This window comes from Camelina sativa, chromosome 10 (genome assembly GCF_030686135.1).
Source record: "Camelina sativa cultivar CO46 ecotype springtype chromosome 10, ASM3068613v1".
NCBI classification, from domain to species: domain Eukaryota; kingdom Viridiplantae; phylum Streptophyta; class Magnoliopsida; order Brassicales; family Brassicaceae; genus Camelina; species Camelina sativa.
The window spans coordinates 15,444,018-15,468,386 of NC_141889.1; the positions used below are offsets into that span (position 1 = coordinate 15,444,018).

The following is a 24,369-nucleotide window of genomic DNA, read 5'->3' on the forward strand; positions in this document are numbered from 1 at the left end:
ATATTTGGAACAGAAGATCGACACTCTATTCTAGCTAGGACTCGAGAAACAAATTCAAGAGACTTCGCTAAAATACTTACAACAACTCAAGCAAGAAATCAAGCAAAACAAGCAAGAAATTTCAAGCAAGAGAACATGCAACAAACAACAAGAAACGAGGATTATAAGTCAAGCAACTTATGATCATTCTACATGCATGCAACCGATTTATCCAACTTAAGCAAATTAATGCAACAAGTTCTTTTACGCATGCAATCCATTTTAAGAGATTTAACCCATTTAAATACTTTAAGTCTAATTAAGCATGCAAGCTAACCTCATCCAATTTTACGCAATAAAAATTGCAAGTAAATTTTACCAATTTACTTCATGCATGCAACTGATTTTTATGCAAGAAATATTGCAAGTAAAATCTTCACAATTTAACCATGCATGCAATCTTTTTATCCAAATTTTAAGTATTCCAATTACTTAACATGCACCCAAGTTCATTTTCTCATGGTGATTCCTAGCTCAAATTCTATGTGCATTTAAACATGAATCTAGCATGAATCCTACCATATTTTGCATGCATCAAATTAAACCGATTCTAACATGAATCTATTCTACATGCAACACGCAAATGGTGACCGCAAGGATCTAAAGATCCATGCAGCACCACACACAATTACCGCAGAACTCACCCTACACAACCGATGATGACCGGACCCCACTGCATCGCGGATCAGACAATCTTCTCCTTCGCGTCAAACAGCTTCCCGCTCTTCGTTCGCTTTCGTCCGCAACCACCGTCTCTTCTCGGCTTGTCCTCGATACAAACACCGTCTCCTCCTTGACTTGATTTTGACACCAACACCGTCTCCTTCTCGATGATCTCTCCTTTGTTTTTCTCTCGACGCAAGCAATATCTCTCGATGATCTCTCTCTCTCTCTCTCTCTCTCTCTCGGCTTTGAGAGAACAAAGCTTTAGTGTTTTAGTGTTTGGGAGGAATGAGAGAAAATGAGAGAAGAACCACAAATGAAATTGCAAGCCTTCTATTTATAGGCTCGACTTCTCCTTCTTTTTCCTTAGTGCGTTTTGACAAGTGGCGCTCTCTTTGTTTGCATGTGGCGCGTGGATTACACCGCCCAATCCCCTCGCGACCTTCCATTTAAAACACCAAAATTCTTTCTGCATGTGTGCATGTAATCTGATTGGTCAGCTTTACAAAGGCACACAATTTCTTGCTTTCTCCGGCAAAACTCGTCCCTTCGTCCAACGCTCTCTACAGTTCTCGACATTTCTTGGTCTCGCTCGGACACCATCGGCTCTCTCTGCAATACTCGGACAGTTCTCTCGGCTCCTCGGGTACTATCGGTCCTTTCGGCAATTTCTCTCGGCTCCTCGGGTACTATCCGCTTAATATGTCTCGGTCGACTCGGGCAGTACGTCTCGGACAACACGGCCATCTCTCGGTCCGCTCAAATTTTCTCCAATTCCCTTTGGTGTTCGTCTGGTACGTCCGGTACGGTACATGGTATACATGGTAAACTTACATCCCTCATCCTTGCTCCTTTTGTTACGACAAGGATGAGGGACTTTCAGGAGGTTATACGCTATTGCTCTCTTATGGAGATGAGATTCCATGGTCCGAGGTTTACATGGCACAGTGGCGTTGTATGTAAGAAACTGGACAGGGTGCTTCGTAATGGTGCTTGGTCCCAGACTTTTCCACAGTCATACTATGTCATGGAGTCAGATGGCTGCTCCGACCATCTGCGAGGATGGTTCTGTTTGGCTCCTGATATTATGAAGCCTAAAGGTCCGCTTAAGTTTACAAATGTGATGGCGTCACAGTCTGAGTTTCTTTCTCTGTTGGAAGGCTTTTGGCAGTCGCAGCCAAGTTTATTTCCCTCCACCTCTGCTTTATTCCGTTTCACAATGTATTTAAAGGGCTTAAAACATGTGCTTCGCAAACTGAGTCGAGCTAAGTTGTATAATATATCTGCTCGAGCCGTGGATGCTTATGAAGATTTATGTCAAAAGCAGTTAGCCTCGCTTTCTGATCCATCGTCAGCGGCTACCATGGCTGAGTCTCTTGATTTTGATCGCTGGGAGAATGGCATGGGGATAGAGGAACGGTTCCTTAAGCAGCGATCTAAGCTGCATTGGCTCCATGTAGGTGATAAGAACTCCAAAGCTTTCTATAATGCTCTTCGGGAAAGATTGGCTCAGAATATGATTCATGAGGTCCTTGATCCACGTGGTTGTACTCTCACAAAGCCAGCGGAAATAAAGTCAGAGGGTGTACGGTTTTTTTCCGCTCTGCTAACTCATGTGCCTCCAAGTTTCACTGGTATGTCGGTAGCTGCACTCCGTGATCTCTTGTCGTTTCGCTGTACTCAGGTTGATCAAGATATGGTTCTTGTGGAGGTCTCCACAGTAGAGGTGAAGCAGGTCCTTTTCTCCATGCCAATTAATAAATCTCCTGGACCAGATGGTTTCACGGTGGAGTTTTATAAGAGTGGCTGGTCTGTTAATGGTGCTGATCTTACAAAAGCGGTTCAATCTTTTTCCAGTTTGGATTTCTACCAACTAGAGTCAATGCAACGATCCTTGCTCTTATACCCAAAAAAAGAAGATGCACGTGAAATGAAGACTACAGACCTATCTCTTACTGTAATGTTCTTTACAAACTCATCTAAAGAATCCTAGCTCGCCGTCTCAAATCAATTCTTCCTGGTTTTATTGCCCCTAATCAATCAGCTTTCATTAAAGATCGTTTGTTGATGGAGAATCTATTACTGGCTACAGAATTGGTTAAGGATTATCATAAGGAGGATATTTCTTCTCGATGCGCCATGAAGATTGATATATCGAAAGCTTTTGATTCTGTCCAGTGGCCTTTTCTGTTTAATATTCTTACTGCCATGGATCTTCCTGAGAGGTTTATACACTGGATTTGCTTGTGCGTTTCAACGGCTTCCTTTTCTGTTCAGATTAATGGTGAGCTAGCAGGTTACTTTTGGAGTGAGAGAGGTTTGAGGCAGGGCTGCTCTCTTTCTCCTTACATGTTTGTGATTTGCATGAATGTTCTTTCTACAATGCTTGAAAAGGCTGCACTCGACTGGAGTTTTGGCTACCATCCTCGTTGTAGGAGTTTGGGATTAACTCATCTTTTTTTTGCTGATGATATAATGGTTTTTTCTGATGGTGAGGCATCTTCCCTTGAGGGGATCTTAGAGGTTTTTAAGGATTTTGAAGCTTTCTCGGGACTAAGTATCAGTTTGGAAAAGTCAATTCTTTTTTTGGCAGGATTCTCTGCTTCTTCTCGTCATGAGGTCCTGTAACGATTCCCTTTCATGAGTGGCTCACTTCCAATGTGTTACTTAGGACATTCCTATGGTCGGGGCCATAGCTAAATGTTAGGAAGACAAAAGTGGTTTGGAATGATGTATGCTTCCAAAGTCTGAGGGTGGGCTTGGGTTGAGATCACTCGTCGAAACTAACAAGGTCAACTGTTTTAAACTCATCTGGCGGATTGTCTCTGGTCATGGTTCTTTATGGGTTAACTGGATTCAACGAGAACTTCGCTCTGCTTCCTTCTGGTCAGTGAGTGATACTATGACCCATGGTAGTTGGATGTGGAAGAAGTTCCTGAAATACATGGCTCAGGCCAAAGTTTACTCTTCAGTAGACATTAAAAGTGGTCTGCAGACGTCTTTTTGGTATGATAACTGGTGTGAGTTAGGACGACTACATGCTGTTCTAGGCAATAGTGGGTTTATTGCTCTTGGTATCCCTTCGTCAGCTTCTGTAGCCGATGCACTGTCTACTCAACGCAGGCGTCATTATCGAGCTACCCTTTTCAATCATATTGAAGCTGAGCTTGACAAACTGCGTGGAAGGGAACCCTCTGCAGATTTGGACATCGCTCTTTGGCGCCAATCAAATGGCGATTTCAGGCCTTTCTTTTCCTCCTTGGACACATGGTTGCAGATTCGCCATCCTCATCAACAGGTTCAATGGTCGAAAGCTATCTGGTTCTCCGGCTCCATCCCAAAATTCTCATTTGTGCTATGGCTTGCTGTACAAAATAGACTCACAACGGGAGCCCCTATGATGGCGTGGAACAGAGCTGTGGACCCATCCTGCGGGTTTTGTCAAGAACCAGTGGAGACGCTGGAGCATCTTTTATTTGGCTGTGTGTACACATCTCGGATATGGTCCGCGTTAACTCGTACTCTCTTGCGACATCACTATACGGACCGGTTTCCACATATACTCTCTCTGCTCTCTGTTTCCACTTTTGAACCGACCCCACAGTTTCTTCTTCGGCTTGTCTTCCAGGCTGCTGTACATACAGTTTGGTGTGAGCGTAATAAACGACGCCATGGTGAGCAACCGCGCACTGACACTCAACTCATCCAGCTTCTTGATCGTCTTGTCAGGAACAAGGTCTCTTCCATCCTGCGTCACTGTCCTGGCAAGTTTCTGGATGGTCTGCAACTCTGGTTCCATTCGCGAGTTTAGTTTGCTACGGTTTTAAAATATCTCAAAGCAATTTTATGTTTAAGGACGCAACTGGTTTGTACAAAGGTTTTTTTTTTAATATAATTTCACATTCATTCAAAAAAAAAAGAATGAAGTGCAGCCTTCGTAAAGTTCTTCACGTGCATTTGATGATAATTCATCAAAGACTCTTCTTTCATCAGAAACAGGTGGCTGATCCACATTTTCTTCTACAATAAATGGCTGATTTGATGAACCAGCCACATCATCAAAGTTTCTACCTATGTTTGGGAAGACATCATCTAGTATATTCATTGTGGAGTCAGCATTAAAAGGATGATCTTCTACTAATATTGGTGTTTCCAAAAGGTTTAACCGTTCACCATGGGAATGCTAGTGTATATAAGTAGGTAAAAAAACGTTATACATCAAATCTCCATAGATATCATCTCTATATTTATACTTAACAAGGACACTTCAGCATAATGGCATCAGTTTAAGAAAATGCAAATTCTAAAAACTCTTTCACGACATTGATATATTCTCGAAATAAACAAGGTTTATGAATCCATGATTTATCCATATTAATTATTAAATATTAACCTATAACAAATGCAAGGCAAAACAGGGGAAAAACATATATTTAAACCCGAACAATTTATAAAATGTATTTTCCTAACCAAATAATAAGACATGTGTATATTTCAACCTGAACCATTAAACAAATTCAAATAAATACCTGAACTTTTATTAATGTGTCAAAATCAGCATTGACTTATTTAATCATAGTCAACTGTCAAAAATAATGGCGTGACATGATGTGAATGCTGGCGGAACATGATTAGAACGCTAACGAGGCATATTATAATTATGAAAATTACTCTTAACAAAATTAGTATTATCTTCATAACCAAATAATATTATTTAGGTAAAACAATTTTAAAAATATCTTTAAAATCATAAAATCAATAAGTTTATCAATCTATTGCATGATTAATTTCAGTGAATATTTTCTAATTACAGTTATTACATTATTGATTTTTGTAAAACAAAATAGAATTATTTGGATAAAATAATTACAAAAAAAAACTTTTCTTAACACACAAAATCAATGATTTATCATCCTATTGATTAATTAATTTCAAAAATATTTCTCAATCGAAACACATAGTCAATGATTTTGTTAATAATTTCTGATAAGTTTTATACCATTTATCAACTAGTTAAGGAATATTTTTAAAAAATCCTTGATGTAATAACTGATAAAAATCGTAATTAAAAAAACTTCTTTTGAAATTTATTATGCAATAGGTTGAAAAAATCATCGATTGAGTTTTTAAAAATATTTTGTAAAATTTTAACGCAAATAATATTATTTGGTTAAAAAGTATATTAATTTTGTTAAGAGTAATTATTGTAATTATAATTTTCATGCCGTGTCTCGTAAGCGTTTAAGATGTGCATCTTGAATGTCTACATTATGCCTCATCAACATTTTTTTACGATTGACTAATGTTTAAATTAGTCAATGCGGATTTTGACATTATTAATAAGAGTTCAGGTAGTTTATTTAAATTTTGTTAATAGTTCATGTTGAAAAATACACTTTGTTATTGTATGGATAGAAAAATACGCTTTCAAAATTGTTTGGATTAAAATATACTTTTTTCCCGGCAAAACAGGCATAATTTACCTCTTACAAAGGGGTTAATTATTTCAAAAGTCTCACACACACCGAAGGTCTCCAATTTTCTATACATTATTCATATACTTATGATATTCAACTACTAAAACAGATCTCACCCCAAAGAGACGGAGCACTTTAAAATCTTCAAACAAGATCAAACTCAATCAATATCATGATGATTTGCTGTCAAAAAAACAAACACAAATGCAAGAGAAGTACCTGGAAAACTGCAGGAACTGAACCGTGTCGTCTTTAATTTGGTCTGCAAGATAGAAACTACGGATCAATAAACATTACAATTCCAAATGTCAGAATTTTGAAGATAACATACAAGAACAGTGGGAATTTCATTAATAGTTTGTTCTTATATACAAGAGAGTGAACATATATATATGAATAATGTAATACCCAAAGTCGATATCCGGAGCTGGTCAACGGGTTGACTTCCTGGGAAACACTTTTCAAATGCAAAACCACCAGCTAACAATGCAAAACGAACTCTTAACTTAACCAACCTGCAAAAGAGAGAGGAATGAGCAATTGATAACTATTCAGTGAGGGAAAGCGTTAGGGCTCCCGAAGTCTCCACACCCAAACACGCTTAGAGAATCACAAAGTCTAAACCTAAGACAAGCACCAATCATTGTGTCCTGAATCATATGACACACAAACATACGCACACATCACACAAATGTCCCATAACCGCCCTAAAGATGGGTCGGATACAACGTGTCAACACACGCTATCCTCATACATTATCAGATCTCTCATGCTTTCACACTTCTTCATGCACCATGCTTACGGAACCTCCATGCCTCTTGCACTTCGTCCTAGCATCAATCACTTGTGCTCATGCTTACCGAACCCAAGCGCCTCTTGCACTTGTCCCTAGCATTGCACATACATCGGCTCGTCAGCCATCCTGATCTACCCGCATTCCGCGCCCGTAGACCACCACACAACTACAAGGAATTCTCCTTGCAGGACTCTCTTTGGCTCACCCGCATCTATGTGCCTTTGGCACCTGTCTCCTCACACACAGGCACTTATTTTACCACAACAAAACATGCATCCACACAATCATCAAACAAAACGCATAAAATATCCATTTTAGTTCAATATCCAACTCTAAAATACTAGTTTTCTTTCTTATATTTTATGAAAATATATTTATATACTTATCAATATTAATACACTCAACAAACAAATACGGTTACTTATAATATATGCAACTCGTAGATATATTCAGCTTAGCTCTAGACTAAGCAACTATTCAAACATATTTGAATATGTAGAAGACACCAACTAGTACAATCACGTTACCAATCTACTGTGGTTTAATTAAACATGGGATCTTTTGGTTTAGCTTTGTTTAACCCATCGGTTTAATAATCAACCAAAACAACACAACACAACACAAACACGCACAAGACTAAGCTTCGCCGTTTACCTCTCTCGGCAATTACTCTCGACAGATCTGATCGGCGGCTTGACGTCGACACGGCCATTCAAGCTTACATCGGTTCATGGCTCAACCATGACACAACATCAACAACAACAACAAATCGTAAGACAAAGCTAGAAACTTTCTGCGCACGTTACAAAACAATTCTAGGGTTTCCTTACCCTTAACAATCTCACGACGGCTATGGCTGCTTCGGTGACAGCGGCTGACATCTCCGGTGATACACAGTGGGTGACTGACCAACAGTGGTGATTGGTGGTGTCCGACGGCTGATGTTGTTTAACAACGCATCTCCTCCACGACACGCAAACACAGTAGCCAACATCGCCCCTCCATTACTTCCTTTTACTAACAACACGAGTTTAGCATTGCAAGGCTCAAAGATCAAGCTGCTGGTCTGATGTTAGGGTTTTGGTGTGCGTTTCTCTTTGACTAATCATTTTGCTCCATTTGGGTCTTTAATGGGCTGAAATTCTCAAAATGACCCAAATTTGAATTTGGGGATGTTACAAATAATGAATACATACACCAAACTATCTTGAAAATTTACCAGACAATATCTTGATAAGACACTTTTGATGCATATTTCCAGTTAGAACATCTAGGACCGTTTGTGAATTCCTTGTTAATCGTTTCTCCCATCAATTCCCCAATCACTGGAATTTTTTCCATAATCCATACTTGAAGTGCGAATGAGAAACCATTAAGAATATAATTGTTGGTCTTCTTCAACTTCTTTCTTGTGTCCATGATCGAAGTCACAAGCTAGTCAAACAATTGTAAATCCCAAGGATAAGCTCTCAACTTATCAAGATCCATCACCAATTTGATGTATGAGAGAGGGATCTTTTTTCTTCTCATCTTTAGCCATCACCAAACCGGCTATGACACACAAATAAACAAATCTTATCTTGTCTTTAGATTCCCACTTGGGAGCTTCTAGTAGGTGCACATCTTCTATCAGCTTCTTAATGGTAATCTTCCCATCTCTCTTCAATATTCTAGCCCAAAAACCTTTGTCCTCTTTCCAACTGTCTTCTTTCCAAGTCTTTAATTCTAAGCTGAACTCATCCTCATATTTGAGTCCAGTGACTCCATACTATTTTTGCATAAAAAATCTCAGTGGCTTCCTTCCAAACACAAAGCATAATTCATGTTTCTTATTTGTGACCAACTGCCTACACATTATGTTGTGTATCAAACGCGCAGAGTATCCTGACCATTTTCGTAGATGGCAAACACATTTGCAGAGACAAGATCACTCGTCACTTTCTCGTACTTGATTAGCAAAGCATCCTTGATTCTTTTCAGGATAGAGATTCTGCAGCTATTGTTAATCTGCTTCACTTGTGGTTCATCACTATCTCTGAAAAGGCATTTAGGATACTCCTTTTCAACGCCTGAACAAAACAATGAACAAAAATTAAATCAGACACAACAATAAGAGTTATTAGAAATAAGACAACAAAGCTCTCATCAGGGGAAAACCAAATATTCAAATATTATAAAACTATCTGATATCAGACCGATTGATCCTGCTTTGTCATCCATGTTCAACAAGCTAATCTTCTAAGTACAGCTAATCTTCTAAGTACAACAAACATATTACAATCAAATAACTATCAAACCAAAAATGAAACCAAGAGCAGTTCATAAGCGATTAAATACTGAATTTGAAATCTAACAAAATTGACAATTTTATACAAAATTGAGCGATCACCAACTCAAGCTAGCAAAACTATTCACAATTTTATACAAAATTGCGCGATCACCAACTCAAGCTAGCAAAACTATTGAGACAAACTATGATACAATTAGATAAACCAAGACAAGCCTTGCAATGTTTTCATTGCTCTCATCTTTGATAGCTCAATTTAGTAATAGAAATTCATCAGCGATTAACAAAATCTACATGGAACTTCTAAATCTATACAAAATGAGAAATCTAGAGGGATTTACACTGTAGTATGAAGACGAAATTCAAATTCTGTGAAGAGAAGCAAACGATATTGAGCGATGGGAGCAAAAAACACCATGGGAGCAAATAAAACCATGAATCGCAAGAATAAGAGGAAAACAAATCAGGAGGAGGACGAACCAATAAAGAAGCTTCGCCTAGATGAGAAAAAGATGAAAAGAAACTCACCCCCGTTGATTAATCGCAAGAACAATAGTCGTTAGATATAATTAAAGCGAAATACTTTAAATAGTCGTTGCCTATTAAATACAAAGACAATTGGCGCGAAATACTTTAAATAGTCGTTGGCTATTAAATACAAAGATAATTAGCGTGAAATATTTTAATTTTCCGTTATATATTGGTTGTTAGTTATTTAAGATAAACAACTAATCATCGTCTAAACACATGACTAATTTAATAGCTAGAAAAAAAATGTTAAAAAATATTTACCAAACAAAAAAAATTCAAAAGTAAAAAGCAAACTACGTCAAAGTGAAATGAAAAAGACAAAAACCTCACATATACACTTCATAAGTGGTGATAAAGAGCGTATTTTAACAAGAAATTATTTTAGTATGTAAGAACACATTATTAGTGGTAAAACATAGTAAAATTGTATGTGGATGCTAACAAGATGACGCTTTGATGGGCTAATTGCATGTAAAACATTTTATGAATAAGGAGTTGAACGTTTTTGAAATTTGACAATAATAATATTCGTAATAGTTAATGTTTGGAAAAAATTTTGGTAGTCGATAATTTAGCTTTAGACTATTGTAAGAATGGTAATAATAATTTTAAAATATAAAAATATTTATTAGTGTATTAAATTAAAAACGTCTCTCTAACTAAAAATATTTATCTATTTATTTCTGTAAAATATTTCACTAACAAATGTATTTATATTTTAAAAAATTTAATTATATTAAATAGTTTTAAAACTCGCAAATCATGCCGATCCTAATCTAGTTTATATATATACAAGTGTTCTGAAATTTATAAAAAAATAAAACTTAATTTTTTTTGTTCATGGTTTATTTGAGTTCAGGTATATCCGAACCCAAACCCAATCCAATAGTATAACAAAATCCCAATGGATTCTATATTTTTAAACAAGAAAATCCAAAAACTCAAAAACCCAAACCTAATCGTGTTTGGGAACCCGAATGCCAAGGGCAACTGAGTACTCAAATAAACACAAACTGCGAAAACAAATGTAATTTTATCACCCCAAGTAATTTTGATCCGTCCCATAGGAGGGAAAAATATCGTGAAAGACATGCAAATGGACAAAAGGAACAAAAAAAAAGGAACACCAAATGACACGTGTCACAGTTAGGCTAACGAGATGAGGTTTGCTGTAACGTGTGGCCATCACACTTCTCTTCCTTGTTTCTTTAACCCACCTCCTCGCTTCTTCTTCTTAATCTCCGATCTCTCTATTTAACGTCTTCGACGAATCCGAAGCTAAAAAAATTATCTAACAATCTTCTTTTTGGGTCCCCAAGAACCTAAACAAAAGCTCCTTCCTTTATCTTGTTTTCTAAGTTATCTTTTGCATGAGTTTCAAAGCTAATCTAACTCATCTTCTACAGCTATGACCTCTTTGACGAAGATTCAAGTGTACCCACGAGTCTTGGAGCACCGTCTCTTCTTCAGAGATCCGATACGGGTCGGGTCAAGGTTGAATTGCAGAGAACGTAACAGTAGGGTTTGTGTGCATCGGTGTGAGAGTGATTCGGGTGAGAAAAAAGTTGAAAGAAGAAGAAAGGTTGAGAAATCGAATGGGTTGTGGAGTTCTTTGAAATCTGGGGTTTTAGGTGTTAGTAAATTAGGGTTCTTATCTAAAGATGAGTACAATCACAAAGTTGAGAAATTGGAGATGGTCTTCTCTTCGGTTAGTCTTTTTAAAGTTTCGACCTCTTTGTTTAAAGTTCTTTTTTTTGTTCTTTTGTTCTCTAATATAACTTGCAAAATTCTGGTTTTTTTTTGTTTTAATTTGTAGATTGCTGTTCAAATTGCGAGATATATAGTGACGATGACAAGTACTGGAGCTATTCTATTGATTGGGTTTCAATTATCAGGTTAGTTATTAGTACCAAAAATATAAACTATTGTACATTTTTTTTTTGTGAAAGTTTGTAAATTTGTTTTCGACTGAGTTTTTGTTTGTGTTGTTTATGAAAAAGGTGGGGATGGTTCGATGAACTCATTGGTTTGGTATAGTTGGCTTGGTGGAATTATCATTGGAACGATGATTGGTTCCAACATGGTTTTGGAAGATCATTACCGAGCCGGTCCGCGTAATGTTGTTATTACTGGAAGGTAACTTGGTTTTTGCATATTGTTTGATTCTTGTTTCTTTAGTGTTTTTTTTGTTTTGAAGCTGATTTGTGTGTGTGTGTTTTTTTTTTTATTGATCGGTGTTTTTAGCACGAGAGGACTAGGGAAAGCTCTTGCTAGAGAGTTTCTTCTCTCTGGAGACAGAGTCATTGTCACATCTCGCAGGTTGCTAAATTGATAGTGAAAATTATGGATGAGTTCTTATCATGAAATGAAGTCTTTATGCTTTGTGTGTTTTTTTTTTTTTGGGTGTGAAATCAGTTCTGAATCTGTTGATATGACTGTCAAAGAGCTTGAGCAAAATCTCAAAGAGATTATGAATAGTGCTAGTGAGTCTGCTAGAAAGAAACTGAGTGATGCTAAGGTAGTTGGTATTGCCTGTGATGTTTGCAAACCCGAGGACGTTGAGAAGCTGTCGAATTTTGCTGTGAAAGAGCTTGGTTCCATCAACATATGGGTAAAAACAAATATATATATATATATATCATCGTACCGTGTTCTAAACTTTTTGTATTTTTGATCACATGTTTACTCACTCTCGTCTTTATTCAAATTTGGACAGATAAACAATGCTGGTACTAACAAAGGTTTTAGACCGCTGCTCGAGTTCACTGAAGAAGATATCAAACAGGTAAAAGTCCTTTTTGAACCTAAAGCTTGATTTCAGCTTGAGCTCTGTGGTGAAGTTTCTCAGTCTACTAATTGTAATTGAAATTTTGTTAGATTGTCTCCACAAATTTGATTGGATCGATTCTATGTACACGAGGGGCGATGGATGTGATGAGCAAACAGCACAACGGTGGACACATCTTTAACATGGATGGAGCTGGTTCTGGGGGTTCTAGCACTCCTCTCACAGCAGTGTAAGTAAAATCAAATTCATTTGATGCTGACCTCTAGCTAATTGTAATTGGAACAAATTTGTCTTGAGCTCTTTTTTGCAGATATGGGTCAACAAAATGTGGACTTAGGCAATTTCATGGGTCTATTGTAAAAGAAAGCCAAAAATTAAAGGTTGGCCTGCACACTGCATCCCCTGGCATGGTTCTGACCGAACTTCTTCTCAGGTATATACAGTTTACGTATGAGTTTTGATTGAAGCGTTTTAACAAACGAACCAAATACTTAGTTAATTTCCAACCTTTTTGCCAGTGGTTCGAGCATAAAAAACAAGCAGATGTTTAACATAATCTGCGAGCTTCCTGAGACAGTAGCTAGAACTCTCGTACCACGCATGCGAGTTGTGAAAGGTTCAGGAAAAGCTGTCAATTACCTGACTCCTCCTCGGATATTGTTAGCCATTGTCACTTCCTGGCTCAGGAGAGGCCGATGGTTCGATGACCAAGTAAGTAGAGTCTTCAAGCCAGGTTTCATTTCAGTGTTAGTTTTTTTGTCTTTTTCTCCGAATTTTACTAAAGATATGTGTTTTGCAGGGACGGGCGTTATATGCAGCGGAAGCAGACAGACTAAGGAACTGGGCAGAGAACAGGACGAGGTTATCATTAACAGACGCGATGGAGATGTACACAGAGAATACTTGGGTGTCTGTTTTCTCTCTTTCTGTTGTTTGCGCTTTCATCATCCTACAAAGCACCACACCTAGCTCTTTTCCAGGCACATGACAACCATCTATCCTGGATGTGTTGTTTATACAAAAATTTAAACGTATATGTAATGTATAAAAGGCTTTATATAATAGAAACGATCTGTTCATCTATCATACTGTCTCTCTGTTTATAGTTGTAGAATGTTTTGTTGTTGACAGTATAAAAGAAAAGATTGAAAAGTTTGGTATATGAGAGTAATCCGAATGATTAGTAGATATCTGGATGATTGGATGAATAACAAGAGTAAAGAACTTGATCATCTTGGAGTTGACAAGTCTGGTCTGGGAATGAATGAGAAGTACTTGCAAGTTTTTGTTTAGTTTTGTTTGGTTCTGCTAGTAGTTGTGTTGCGGATTTATGTTGGTTATGCGTTTTGTTTTAATAACAATAATCGGATGCAATTTTGTTAATGACCTTTGAACAGTATGATCTCGTTGCAGACCAATTTGTCAAAGATTATTAACACCCTCGTAGAATCCTAAAACCTAAATCAATTTTTATTTCTAATTAGGAACCGAGAAGGTCGAGTCAGAGAGTTGATAATGTACGAATATCAAAGTTAAATAATAACCTTTTTATTCCAAAAATTAATGGCACCTTTTTATTCCAAAAATTATACCAAATGGTAGAAATATTCACGAAAATCTCTCAAATCAAAATTTCCTAAATTTTACAAAATCCTATAACCCGTACACCTCCCATTGTGAATGTGTAAACTCCTACACACGCTAAAGCGAATATAGCCTATTCGTCATAAAGAGAGAATATCAATCGAGACAATCAAATCATTCATGTGAATGTGTAAACTCCTACGCACGCTAAAGCGAATATAGCCCAATTGAAACAAAACAGAAAGAGTAATAAGAAACCCATGAAATAATTATCAAATCCCAATATTTATCAATTCTCTAAATAATTGTGATGCATATATGATATATCATACCTTAATACCAAAAAATAAAACTTGTAAAGTTGAATAAAACATATATATATATCGAAGGGGTCATCAGATAGGAGCGAAAGACTATGCTACTGAACTGTAATCATGGAGATTATATATCATCTGAACTATGCATTATTAATCCTCACTTGACCCTCTTTTTCTCCTAATAAAAAAAACAAAGATTTAAAAATAAGATTTTGGAGGCCTCATTGAGAAGATTAGGCTTATCAACATGGATTAATTCAGACATATGCTTGTCTTAATCGATTTAATCATCGGCCAATCCTAAAGAATAATGAAAAAAAATAATTTGGGGACTCAGAATATGGGTGGTGATATAACAGAGTGGTCGGCAAATAGGCCTTTACGGCCGTTTTTACGACGAACGAGACCTTAATATCAATCGTCACTGTCCACAAAATAAACAAAACTAAAGATCGAAGAAAAATAAATAAGAATCTGATTACGAGAGAATGAATTAGCAGAGATGGATGGATGATGTTAAGCTTTCTCCCTCTCTGCCTCATCCTTTTTATACAGGAAAAAATAAAAATATGAAGAAGCGCTTAGGGTTTTCTAACTCGTTGAGATTCTGCCACGTGTTCATATCGCATCTGACGGTTACTCCTTACCTTTTGTTTACGTTGTTGGGCTTCTCATTCATTGTTTGGGCCTTTATAATTGACTGAGTTCATTACGGAAACTGCACCTGATGTAGACCCCTTTCTGCATGTTATACGCTACGCCGGCACCATTCTCATTTCTCAGTCATTCACCAAAAATTGTAACATGTTATATGATTTTGTCGTTAAAATCAGTAAAAATGTGATTCTGTAGTTTTGGTGAATCAAATATGATTTTTTACCGTTTTGGTAGAGAAAACGATTATTTTCAACTTTGGTATGTTTTCGCTTTTTTTTTTTTTTTTTTTTTTGATAACACATTATATTACAAAATAACTTTAAAATTGATTGATCAACCCGGAAAGAAAGAATTTAGGAATACAGTTTCTAAAACTAAAGAGGGCGAGAAATGGGCAACACAATCTGCCCTCACATTTTAATAGACAAAACAAAGTTTTTGCAAAATAATTGTAAGTTCAGAATTCATAGCCAAATCAAATGTATCAATCGGATAACTAGGATTTCATTATTTGTTATTTTTGAATGGACCATCTCAAAATGCTCCAACTTGGTTCAGCCAAATAAGTTTGAAAATTTTTGACTTACTTTTATAAATTCATATGATTGTTGCTCATTTCTACACACACACACACAAAAAAAGAGCTGGTTGTTTCATTCACGTATTTATATGAATAAACAAACGAACATGGTCTAAATTATCAATATTAGTAATAAAAATTTTCATTTTTTTTCATTTTTTTCTTTTTCTTAATATGAATATTTGATAATGGCATAAAGTGTTATATATATATACTATTTAACAAATTATAGTATCTGTAAATGATGTTTTCTTTAAGAGAAAGAAAAAAAATATATATATATATATATATATATATATATATATATATATATATATTGAGAATGGAGTGTGGTGTTGACAAGTTAGTATACTTCTCTGTCCAAGCAACAAAACCGGAAGGAAGACAATTCTTAATTGCTACTTGTTTCATTCTTTTGCCTAAAAATAACACACACTGACGGCTGCGCAATTGTATCATGCATGTTACTTGTTCCCATGTCTTTTTGATTGGTCTTCAATGCCTATCTTTTGGGCTCCTAAAACCATTCAAGTTCTCGAGCTTCTCCAAATACGAGAATTTCTTTGGCGTCAATTTTGGAGACTTCGGAGGTTTCTCTGACTGCCCTTTTGAGCTATTGTCACTCCAACCAATAAATTCAAGCAATGTTGTCTTTGATGAGTATTGTGCGTCAAGCTTCTCTGTTTCCTCTCCTAACTCTGAGTCCATTTCTGTTTCTAATTTCCCACCATCTGATGTTTCTTCATCTGTACATTGCTTTCGGGCTAAAGAATCCGCGTAAAGTACATCCTCGATTCTCGACATTTCCGTGTACCCCAAGCTCTCTAATATCCTTGAGTAGCTCTCCAAAACCGCGTGTCCCACATCCTATAGTTAGAACACACAAAGTGATAAATGAACCAAATGCAATGACCTATAACTAAAATAATGATTCATGTCATAATAAAAATAATAGCATTTGAGTATTACTACCTTGTTATACTGAATTTTGGAGATGTCGAGTGAAGATTGGGGAAGACCAGGGAACTTTTGTTTAAGCAAGACCAAGATCGTCTCGGCTCTCTCTTCGAACAACTCTCGTTTCTCCAAGCTCACAGCTGATCCCCAAGAAGATTTGTTGTCTTTTAGATGAAGTTTCCTTTTCCATATAACAATTGAGGCCTCGATCCTGTTCTTCACATCCAACACTTTGTGCTCCGTCGACAAGTCAAGTGTTGACAAGAACTGCTCTGGATCAAACCACTCTTCTGTTATGCTCTTGTATAACGTATCCCCAAGGCTTACCCTTCCATTCTGCAATAATCTAAGTCTTCTCAATCACCATTATTGATGTTTTTTTTTTATATATATGATTATACTATATCATGATGTCATAGAATATAAATGTAAGCAAACCATTGATACTATATTATCCGATTTTTAAGACAAAAAGAAAGATAATCACCTTTGGAAGAGACTCGATATAGCTATCAGGGATAGCCATTTCTGAAAGAACTTGGGCATTAATTGCCATGGCGGCTTTTTGGACTTGTGAGACCGAATCTTTTTGAAAATGAAGCATTCTTCGGGATGACTCGGACAAGCCATCAGAAGGGACTTTCACCGGAGGAAGCCACCACTTGTCCTTTGTCCTATCATTCCGTGCTTGCTTCCCTTCTTCAGAGTCTCTCGACACATACCAGAATTCATTGTGTCCTCTAAAATTGTCCAATGTATCCTAATATGTATGTTTTAATATAATATCGTTCCATCAAAGTAGTTGCATAACATACATGTATTTGAATATATATATATATGTGCACGCTTACAATGAGCATAGCGTCGAGTCTGCGGAGGGCAGGGATGTTCATAAGAAGATCACATCTTTGTCGTGTCACCATAATCTACAGATAGTCTTTGATTCAGAATATTATCTCTGACGTTGATAATATAAAACTGATAAGTGTTAGCCTATTAGGAAACTGAACCTCGGTGCAGACTCCATCCTTACTCATCTGTTGAGATGGAACAAACTCGACAATGTGATCAGTCACAGACAATAACCAATCGATCTCTTTCTTCCACCTAGCTTTTCTATCGGGTGCCATCGGCTGTAACTTTGTTTGTTCCCCGAATATTGACGCTACACATAAAAATTAAACCAAACCATATATAGATTGATTTTGTGTTGCTTGTGGATGAAGATAACTAAATTGAAAACTAAAGAACTACATTTACCGGCTAGATTTGTGATGGCATTTGATAGTGCCAAAGCAGAAGCTACACCTTTACCACCACCTGACATATCTTCTCCTAGAAGTAATTTTGTGAATTTATCTTTCATCATCTCCGTGTCTACAATATGTAAAATCCACAAAATTGTTTACTTTTTTTTTCCCCTTTTATATCTCTAGAGTTCTTAAACGAATAGAAATAATGAAACTTTTTTGGTAATCACCGGACTGTTGCTTATCCTGTCTACGGGAAATCAGACGGGAAGTCATCGGACGGCTACTCTCCACCGGACTTCCACCGAGGCTGTCTTGAGTTTGACTTTCCGACATGCTTGGTTCCACGAGCTGAGGTTGTTGTTGTTGTTGTTGTTGTTGTTGTTGTTGTTGTTGTTGTTGTTGTTGTTGTTGTTGTTGTTGTTGTTCTTTTTCCGGTGAGGAATCGAACATCCTATCAAAATTGAATGAACTCGAAATGCTTGTTCCTCGTTCCAACGATGGAACCATGGTACCAATACCTTTCTATCGTTTTCTTGTCCAAAATCACAAAATTCTTACTCTTAAACAAAAGAGAACTTTGATAGGGAGAATCATTAGTAAATTGTTCTTCGGATTATTATAACTATTGTATGCAACTACAAAATTTTCTAAATACTTATGACAAATCAAGGAGACGTGGGACGCACGAAAATGAGGAAGAATTAAGAAAGTATCACAGATTTAAGGATTTGAAACCTGTTCTATACCAAAATAGTAAATCAATTTTTAAGAAGAAAGCTTATTTAGTTTTTTGTTTTCTTCTCAGTTTGGTGTTCAAAAGTAAATTACTGGTTTATTTGTGCTTACTATAAAATTCCTTTAAGCCCGGGAGAGACAATAAAAACTTGGCAACTATTTTAACAATAAACATAGACGCTTCATCAACTAAGAAGTTATTATGTTTTTAATAGTTAAAGTTAATGTTAATCCACCATTTTCTTTTGTAAGAAGAGATCTAATATATTAAAGACATAGTCGAAAGGGCTCACAGCTAATCTCACAAAAATTGACGTCGTTTACCTTTAATGAAATTGCCCTTAAAAAAAGTCGGATAAGCTTTTCTTCTCTATTTAGGTTGCTGAAACGCACCACATTAATCCTCAGACTTAAAATTACTAATTTGCCATTAATGAGATTCAAAACTGGACCTTTATACCCTTTTGATTAGTTAAAAAATTTTAAAAGATTATTTTTCTTAATTATCTATTCTATATAATCGTCAAAACATGATTTTTATAAATTATAAAACCCTAAAACCTGAAATAATGGGTTTAATAGAAAACCCAACAAAAATATACCGACTTCTTCGAAACCCTAAAAATATAGGTTATTCATTAATATAAATAGGTACAACCCTAACCATTCTCCATAGTTCAAAATCTTCAAAAAAGAAAAAAAACCCTAAACTACTCTCATGTTCTCGAATTTATATTTTTATTATAGTCTTAATGATCTTTTATATGGTTCTTCGTATTCGTGTTCATGTTCTAATTATTCATATCCTCTTTTTGTAGTATTTGTTTGGAACGCAAGTTCAAGCATTACCAGAACTTTGTGTATGGTTTCTTTACTTCATATTTTATATTGTATATTTTCTTGATTTATTTAAAGTTTTGTAAAACAAATTATACTAATTCTTATGTTTAAGGTGAGTTAGTAGATGGTCGTGATCTTAGTTCTATATGCCCACACAAGAAAATTAGGTATTTTATTTTTTTGTAGACCTAAACTTATTTCATTTATACCTTGATAATGCTAAATTAAAAGGCTCATGTTTATAGTTAGAGGAAACTTCTGAAGATGCTAATATTAATGAGAGCTGTTTGGTAATTTTAATAGTAAACTATTCTATCATCTTTATTATAATTTATTCATGTGTTTCTGGCTCTAATAAATAAATATAAACCAATAGGTAGAGGTGGCGAAGTCTATCAAACATTTTTATTTGATTTATGCTTCCTCATCGTTGCTAAATTAAAAATTCTTTAGCAATATTATAAATATTTTCTAATGATTTAAATTAAAACATTATTTAGATGAATCTACCAATGATCGTATGGTGAAACTCAGATATTGTTTAATTTTATAAGAAAGATTATTAATATTATATATTTGATTCAGAAATCATACATATTTGTAGTTACTGATTTTTGTTGCAGAAAGGCTATGATTGGTGCTAATAATATCCCAACATCTATGGTATAATCTTAATTAAATTATTATGCTATTGTTCAAAATTATCTAGCTACTCTTATTTTCTTGGATATAACATAATTCAGTTTGATTAATTAATAAACAGATGAAAGATGCAGGGTCAGCAATACAACGTCTTACGACTATTGCTCGGTAGTGTTTATGTTAAAACAGCAGTCTTAACCCTAATTCGTTGATGAAATAATGTTCTGACGTTTGTTAATAATTGCTTAGTTTGGTATTATCACGGTAACAATTTGTGTTTAAAGGTCACCCTGATACTAATTCTTATATAAAAACATGATACTAGCGTTTATTCGTAATTCTTTAACCCTAACACTATTTTTTTGATATAATCTGCAGAGAAGTTATCTATCGCAAAGAATCTAAGTCGTTTCCTTTCCATTTAAGATACACGGTAATTACCTATAATATATTCTTATTAAAATTTTATTATAACTAATATATGACATTTTATTATTTTAAAATAGTCTGCTCATGGAAGAAAAAATGATTGGTGTCGTAGCAAATTTTCTGGCTTGAAGAGAGTAGAGGAACATAATTTAGATAATAGTATGATGAATGTTGTGAGATCTTATAATTTTTGTTTTTTGGATATTGTTTTAGATGGATGAATATTTTATGAAATATTAATATTTCTATAAAGTTTATTTTTAAATTTAAAATTTACGGTGCTTTAAAATGTCAATCTATAAATAAATGAGATGAGACGTGTAAATAATGAGAAATGTGAGTACTGAGATTAAATTAGTAGCAATACAATCGACCAAAAACAAAAGTTTTTTTGATCATTATGTAAATTTCAATATGTCGTGAGATTGTATTTTTTAATTTCCGACATTGTATATATGAATGATAGAAGTAAACAAGTTGATTACATGTATTAAGTTTATGGAGATGGTTTATATATAACATTTTCAGGCTATATTTTTTAAAGAATGTGAAAATATTATTTTCAAGGTTGTTAATTGAAACTAATATTTACAATTTTTATGATGAAATATTAAAATTTATTAATTTTACATTATGTAAAGTAGGGTGGATAAACTTAAGAAGTATTTCATATTCAAAATAGTACAGAATACAGTGTATTATCACGATTAATGTAAAAATAGAAAAATGTAAAAATAGAAAAATGTAAAATACGCATCAAAAGTCGTAATGATAAACATTAAGAAGTTTACTATTATCTATAAAATAAAGGGAAGTGTAAAGATATTTATGTCTTGAGATCTATACAAATTATTTAAATGATTTGGTAAACATATATTCTTAAATATCTCTTATCAAAAAATTGTATATTATATATATATTAAATTATATATATATATATATATATATATATACACGTCTATTCGACTCTTTTGACTTTCAACCTAGATCAAAGAAAAAAAAACAGAAAGCTATGGTTAGGTATAGTCTTTTCGATAATATTTCGCGTTTGAATTCTTCAAAATATGAATGGAAAATTCGTGTGAATGTATTGTGTTTGTGGGAAGTGATATTTCTATATTTTGCATCTCCTTAGCATGCATTTGTCATACATTTAGCTAGGATAACTATTCATTTTGCATCATTTTAGAACCTCTTTTATACACTTTGCATGTTTAGGAAGTTTTTGCATCATCCTTGCATGCATTGTGCATTTCAAAGTATTTCAGGTGTTTAGGAGACGTCGGAGACGCACACGATCGAGCCACTCTCAACCTCCACAATCGAGCCACTCTCGACCTACGCAATCAAGCCACTCTGAGGGCACCAGTCGGACCACTCAATCGAGCCATCACTCGAGCCACCGGTCTAGCGATTCAGCTTTTGACGTCTTCATCAAAGTTGTAGAGCATTGAGTCATCTTTCTAATGCCGTTTATTTCAAGCCAATCGGAGTTGTGATGCAAGAGTTATCATCGTTTTATTAGATGCATATACATCCAGCTCGAACCACTTTCACCGACCATGCTCGAGCCATTTTCACTCGCACGGCTCGACCCACTCCTACTCACACCAATCGAGTCACTGGACGCACACGGACGAAATGACTCATGCCAGGAAGACGCTCCGTCTGACACGCTTCAGGAGACTCCCTTTACCGACGCTCTATCTTGTCGTTTTAAGTTTTAGAGATTCACATGTTTTTACTATATATACATTTTGTTATGTCTTGGTTTAGGACATCTTATCTTTTATCTCATTTTCGTTTTTGTTCTTATGGTTAACCTAGCCACCTAAAAACGTTCTCAGACTTGTAATCCGATATCTCCGACTTTATTCAGTTTTTATACTTGATTCCTTCTCAAAAGTTGTTCATCTCATTTTTATCTATATTATTATGCTTGGTTCAATGTTTTCTGTGTTTGTATCTTGGATAATGATTTTCGGATCTGAGTAGTGTAGTAGTCGTTGAGGATGGGATAGATTAGGTGGAGGATCTTAGGATGCAGAGTGTTTAAGCTTTGATTTTATGATTCCCTTTTGGACTAGTGTTAGAAATGCTAGTTTCTCTCTGATCAATTGGAACTAGGTTCGAGACATTTCCACACCCAAAAGGTGTTTGATGAAATGTCTGACCAACTAGTGCCAGAGACTTACGTTCCTAGCCTAAGAGATTAGTTGTCTAGGATGTTTGTTGACATGAATGAACTTGTATGTCATGCCTGCTCAACCATGTTTCTCTAGCGAGAGCTGGGTATGGAAGTGGTTGAGTTTGAGTAGCTTTTACCAAGAGATTGGATTAGCTAAGTTGTGATGTTCGTTGTCTAGGGATAGATTGCTTGTGGCATGTTAAACAGTCTGTAGACTAGGAGACCTCACCGACATCAATTACTCCCATCCTTAGGACCTCTTTCTTGCTGATTTTTATTACATTCCTGAGACTATTTCGTGTCTTGCCTTTTAGTTCATGCTTAGACTCGTTTTCTGTTTTCATTCATTTTCGCTTCCTGTCATACATTCTCGTTCCTAGTCCTAGAACACATTTCCGTTTTGCATTCTGATTATTCTAGGATTGTTAGACAAAAACACCCTCTTTGAATTGGCTTGACTTGTGAAATCTTGATTGCATCTTGAGTGATAGTAAGTTTCCCATTTGGATTGACACCTTAAGAACTACAACACATAAGGTTAATTGAACCTACTAGGAGACACAAAAATCCTAGTATCAATTTGGCGCCGTTGCCGTTTGGGAATTGTTTTGTTACATTTATGATTTCAAGTTTTGCAAGATTAAGTTCTATCCCACTTATCATTCTGAGTACTGACTTGTTTTGGTTGTCTGCTTGTTTGTTTTGCATCTCAGGAACCTGTTGATTGCAACGTTGCATGCACACCAGATCAAGAGGACATCAAAACCTCCTTCCTGCTATCGACGATATCAATCAGTTACAAAGACCAAGACAAACTCGTCATGTCACTGATCAACCCGCACCAGTCGCTATGGAACAACCGAATGGACCAAATCCGAGACCGAGACCGTGAAACATTGGTGCTGGGGATGCACCAAACACTCATACTCAGCATGCTGGAATCGTCCCTCCCGCCGTGCAGAACAACAACTTGGAGATCAAAAGTGGTCTGATCTCCATGATCCAAGGAAACAAGTTTCAAGGTTTGCCTATGGAGGATCCGCTCGACCACTTGGATGAATTCGACCGTCTGTGCAGTCTCACCAAGATCAACGGCGTGAGTAAGGATGGTTTCAAGTTGCGACTCTTCCCATTCTCCCTGGGAGAAAAAGCTCAATAATGGGAGAAAAACCTCCCCAAGGGGTCTATCAATACTTGGGATGACTGCAAGAAGGCATTCTTGGCAAGGTTCTTCTCCAATGCCAGAACTGCACGTCTCAGGAATGACATCTCTGGTTTTACTCAGAAGAGTTCGGAAACATTCTGTGAAGCCTAGGAGCGTTTCAAGGGTTACCAGAGCCAGTGCCCTCACCACGGGTTCAACAACGAGTCACTGCTGAGCACTCTATACCATGGTGTACTTCCAAAAATCCGCATGCTACTTGACACTGCCTCTAACGGAAATTTCCTGAACAAAGAAGTGGATGAGGGATTGCATCTCGTTGAGAATCTCGCTCAGTCTGACGGCAATTACAATGAAGATTATGACCGCACAGTTCGGGGTGACACCAGTTCTGAGGAGAAGTACAAGAAAGACCTCAAGAACGTCAATGAGAAGCTAGACCGT

The 24,369-nt window shown here is 36.0% G+C and overlaps 3 protein-coding genes and 3 non-coding genes across 6 annotated transcripts; 2 read left to right on the forward strand and 4 right to left on the reverse strand.

Annotated features, from left to right (window-relative positions):
• Window positions 1–3,436: 3,436 nt before the first annotated feature.
• On the forward strand, window positions 3,437–4,513 carry LOC147936184 (uncharacterized). The gene has a single exon (XM_087468622.1). The coding sequence runs from the start codon at window positions 3,437–3,439 to the stop codon at window positions 4,511–4,513; it is 1,077 nt and encodes a 358-aa protein (XP_087324748.1).
• A 6,412-nt stretch (window positions 4,514–10,925) lies between these two features.
• NYC1 (NAD(P)-binding Rossmann-fold superfamily protein) lies at window positions 10,926–13,741 on the forward strand. Its single transcript, XM_010436995.3, has 10 exons — window positions 10,926–11,501; window positions 11,610–11,688; window positions 11,794–11,929; window positions 12,038–12,112; window positions 12,209–12,404; window positions 12,510–12,578; window positions 12,671–12,810; window positions 12,892–13,014; window positions 13,100–13,292; window positions 13,381–13,741. Exons 1-10 carry the CDS (start codon window positions 11,202–11,204, stop codon window positions 13,567–13,569), a joined length of 1,500 nt encoding a protein of 499 aa, XP_010435297.1. The 5' UTR covers window positions 10,926–11,201; the 3' UTR covers window positions 13,570–13,741.
• Window positions 13,742–14,552: 811 nt separating this feature from the next.
• Window positions 14,553–14,652, reverse strand: LOC147936185 (small nucleolar RNA snR60/Z15/Z230/Z193/J17). Its single transcript, XR_015569821.1, has one exon. It is a non-coding gene; the product is annotated as a small nucleolar RNA snR60/Z15/Z230/Z193/J17 (small nucleolar RNA).
• Window positions 14,653–14,811: 159 nt separating this feature from the next.
• On the reverse strand, window positions 14,812–14,912 carry LOC147936186 (small nucleolar RNA Z43). Its single transcript, XR_015569816.1, has one exon. It is a non-coding gene; the product is annotated as a small nucleolar RNA Z43 (small nucleolar RNA).
• Window positions 14,913–16,114: 1,202 nt separating this feature from the next.
• Window positions 16,115–18,621, reverse strand: LOC104719139 (rop guanine nucleotide exchange factor 9). The gene is made up of 7 exons (XM_019230747.2): window positions 18,157–18,621; window positions 17,937–18,053; window positions 17,687–17,841; window positions 17,528–17,602; window positions 17,164–17,436; window positions 16,692–17,012; window positions 16,115–16,586 (listed from the first exon to the last, which is right to left on the reverse strand). Exons 1-7 carry the CDS (start codon window positions 18,434–18,436, stop codon window positions 16,215–16,217), a joined length of 1,593 nt encoding a protein of 530 aa, XP_019086292.2. The 5' UTR covers window positions 18,437–18,621; the 3' UTR covers window positions 16,115–16,214.
• A 5,394-nt stretch (window positions 18,622–24,015) lies between these two features.
• On the reverse strand, window positions 24,016–24,122 carry LOC147936187 (small nucleolar RNA R71). The gene has a single exon (XR_015569709.1). It is a non-coding gene; the product is annotated as a small nucleolar RNA R71 (small nucleolar RNA).
• Between the last annotated feature and the right edge of the window lie 247 nt (window positions 24,123–24,369).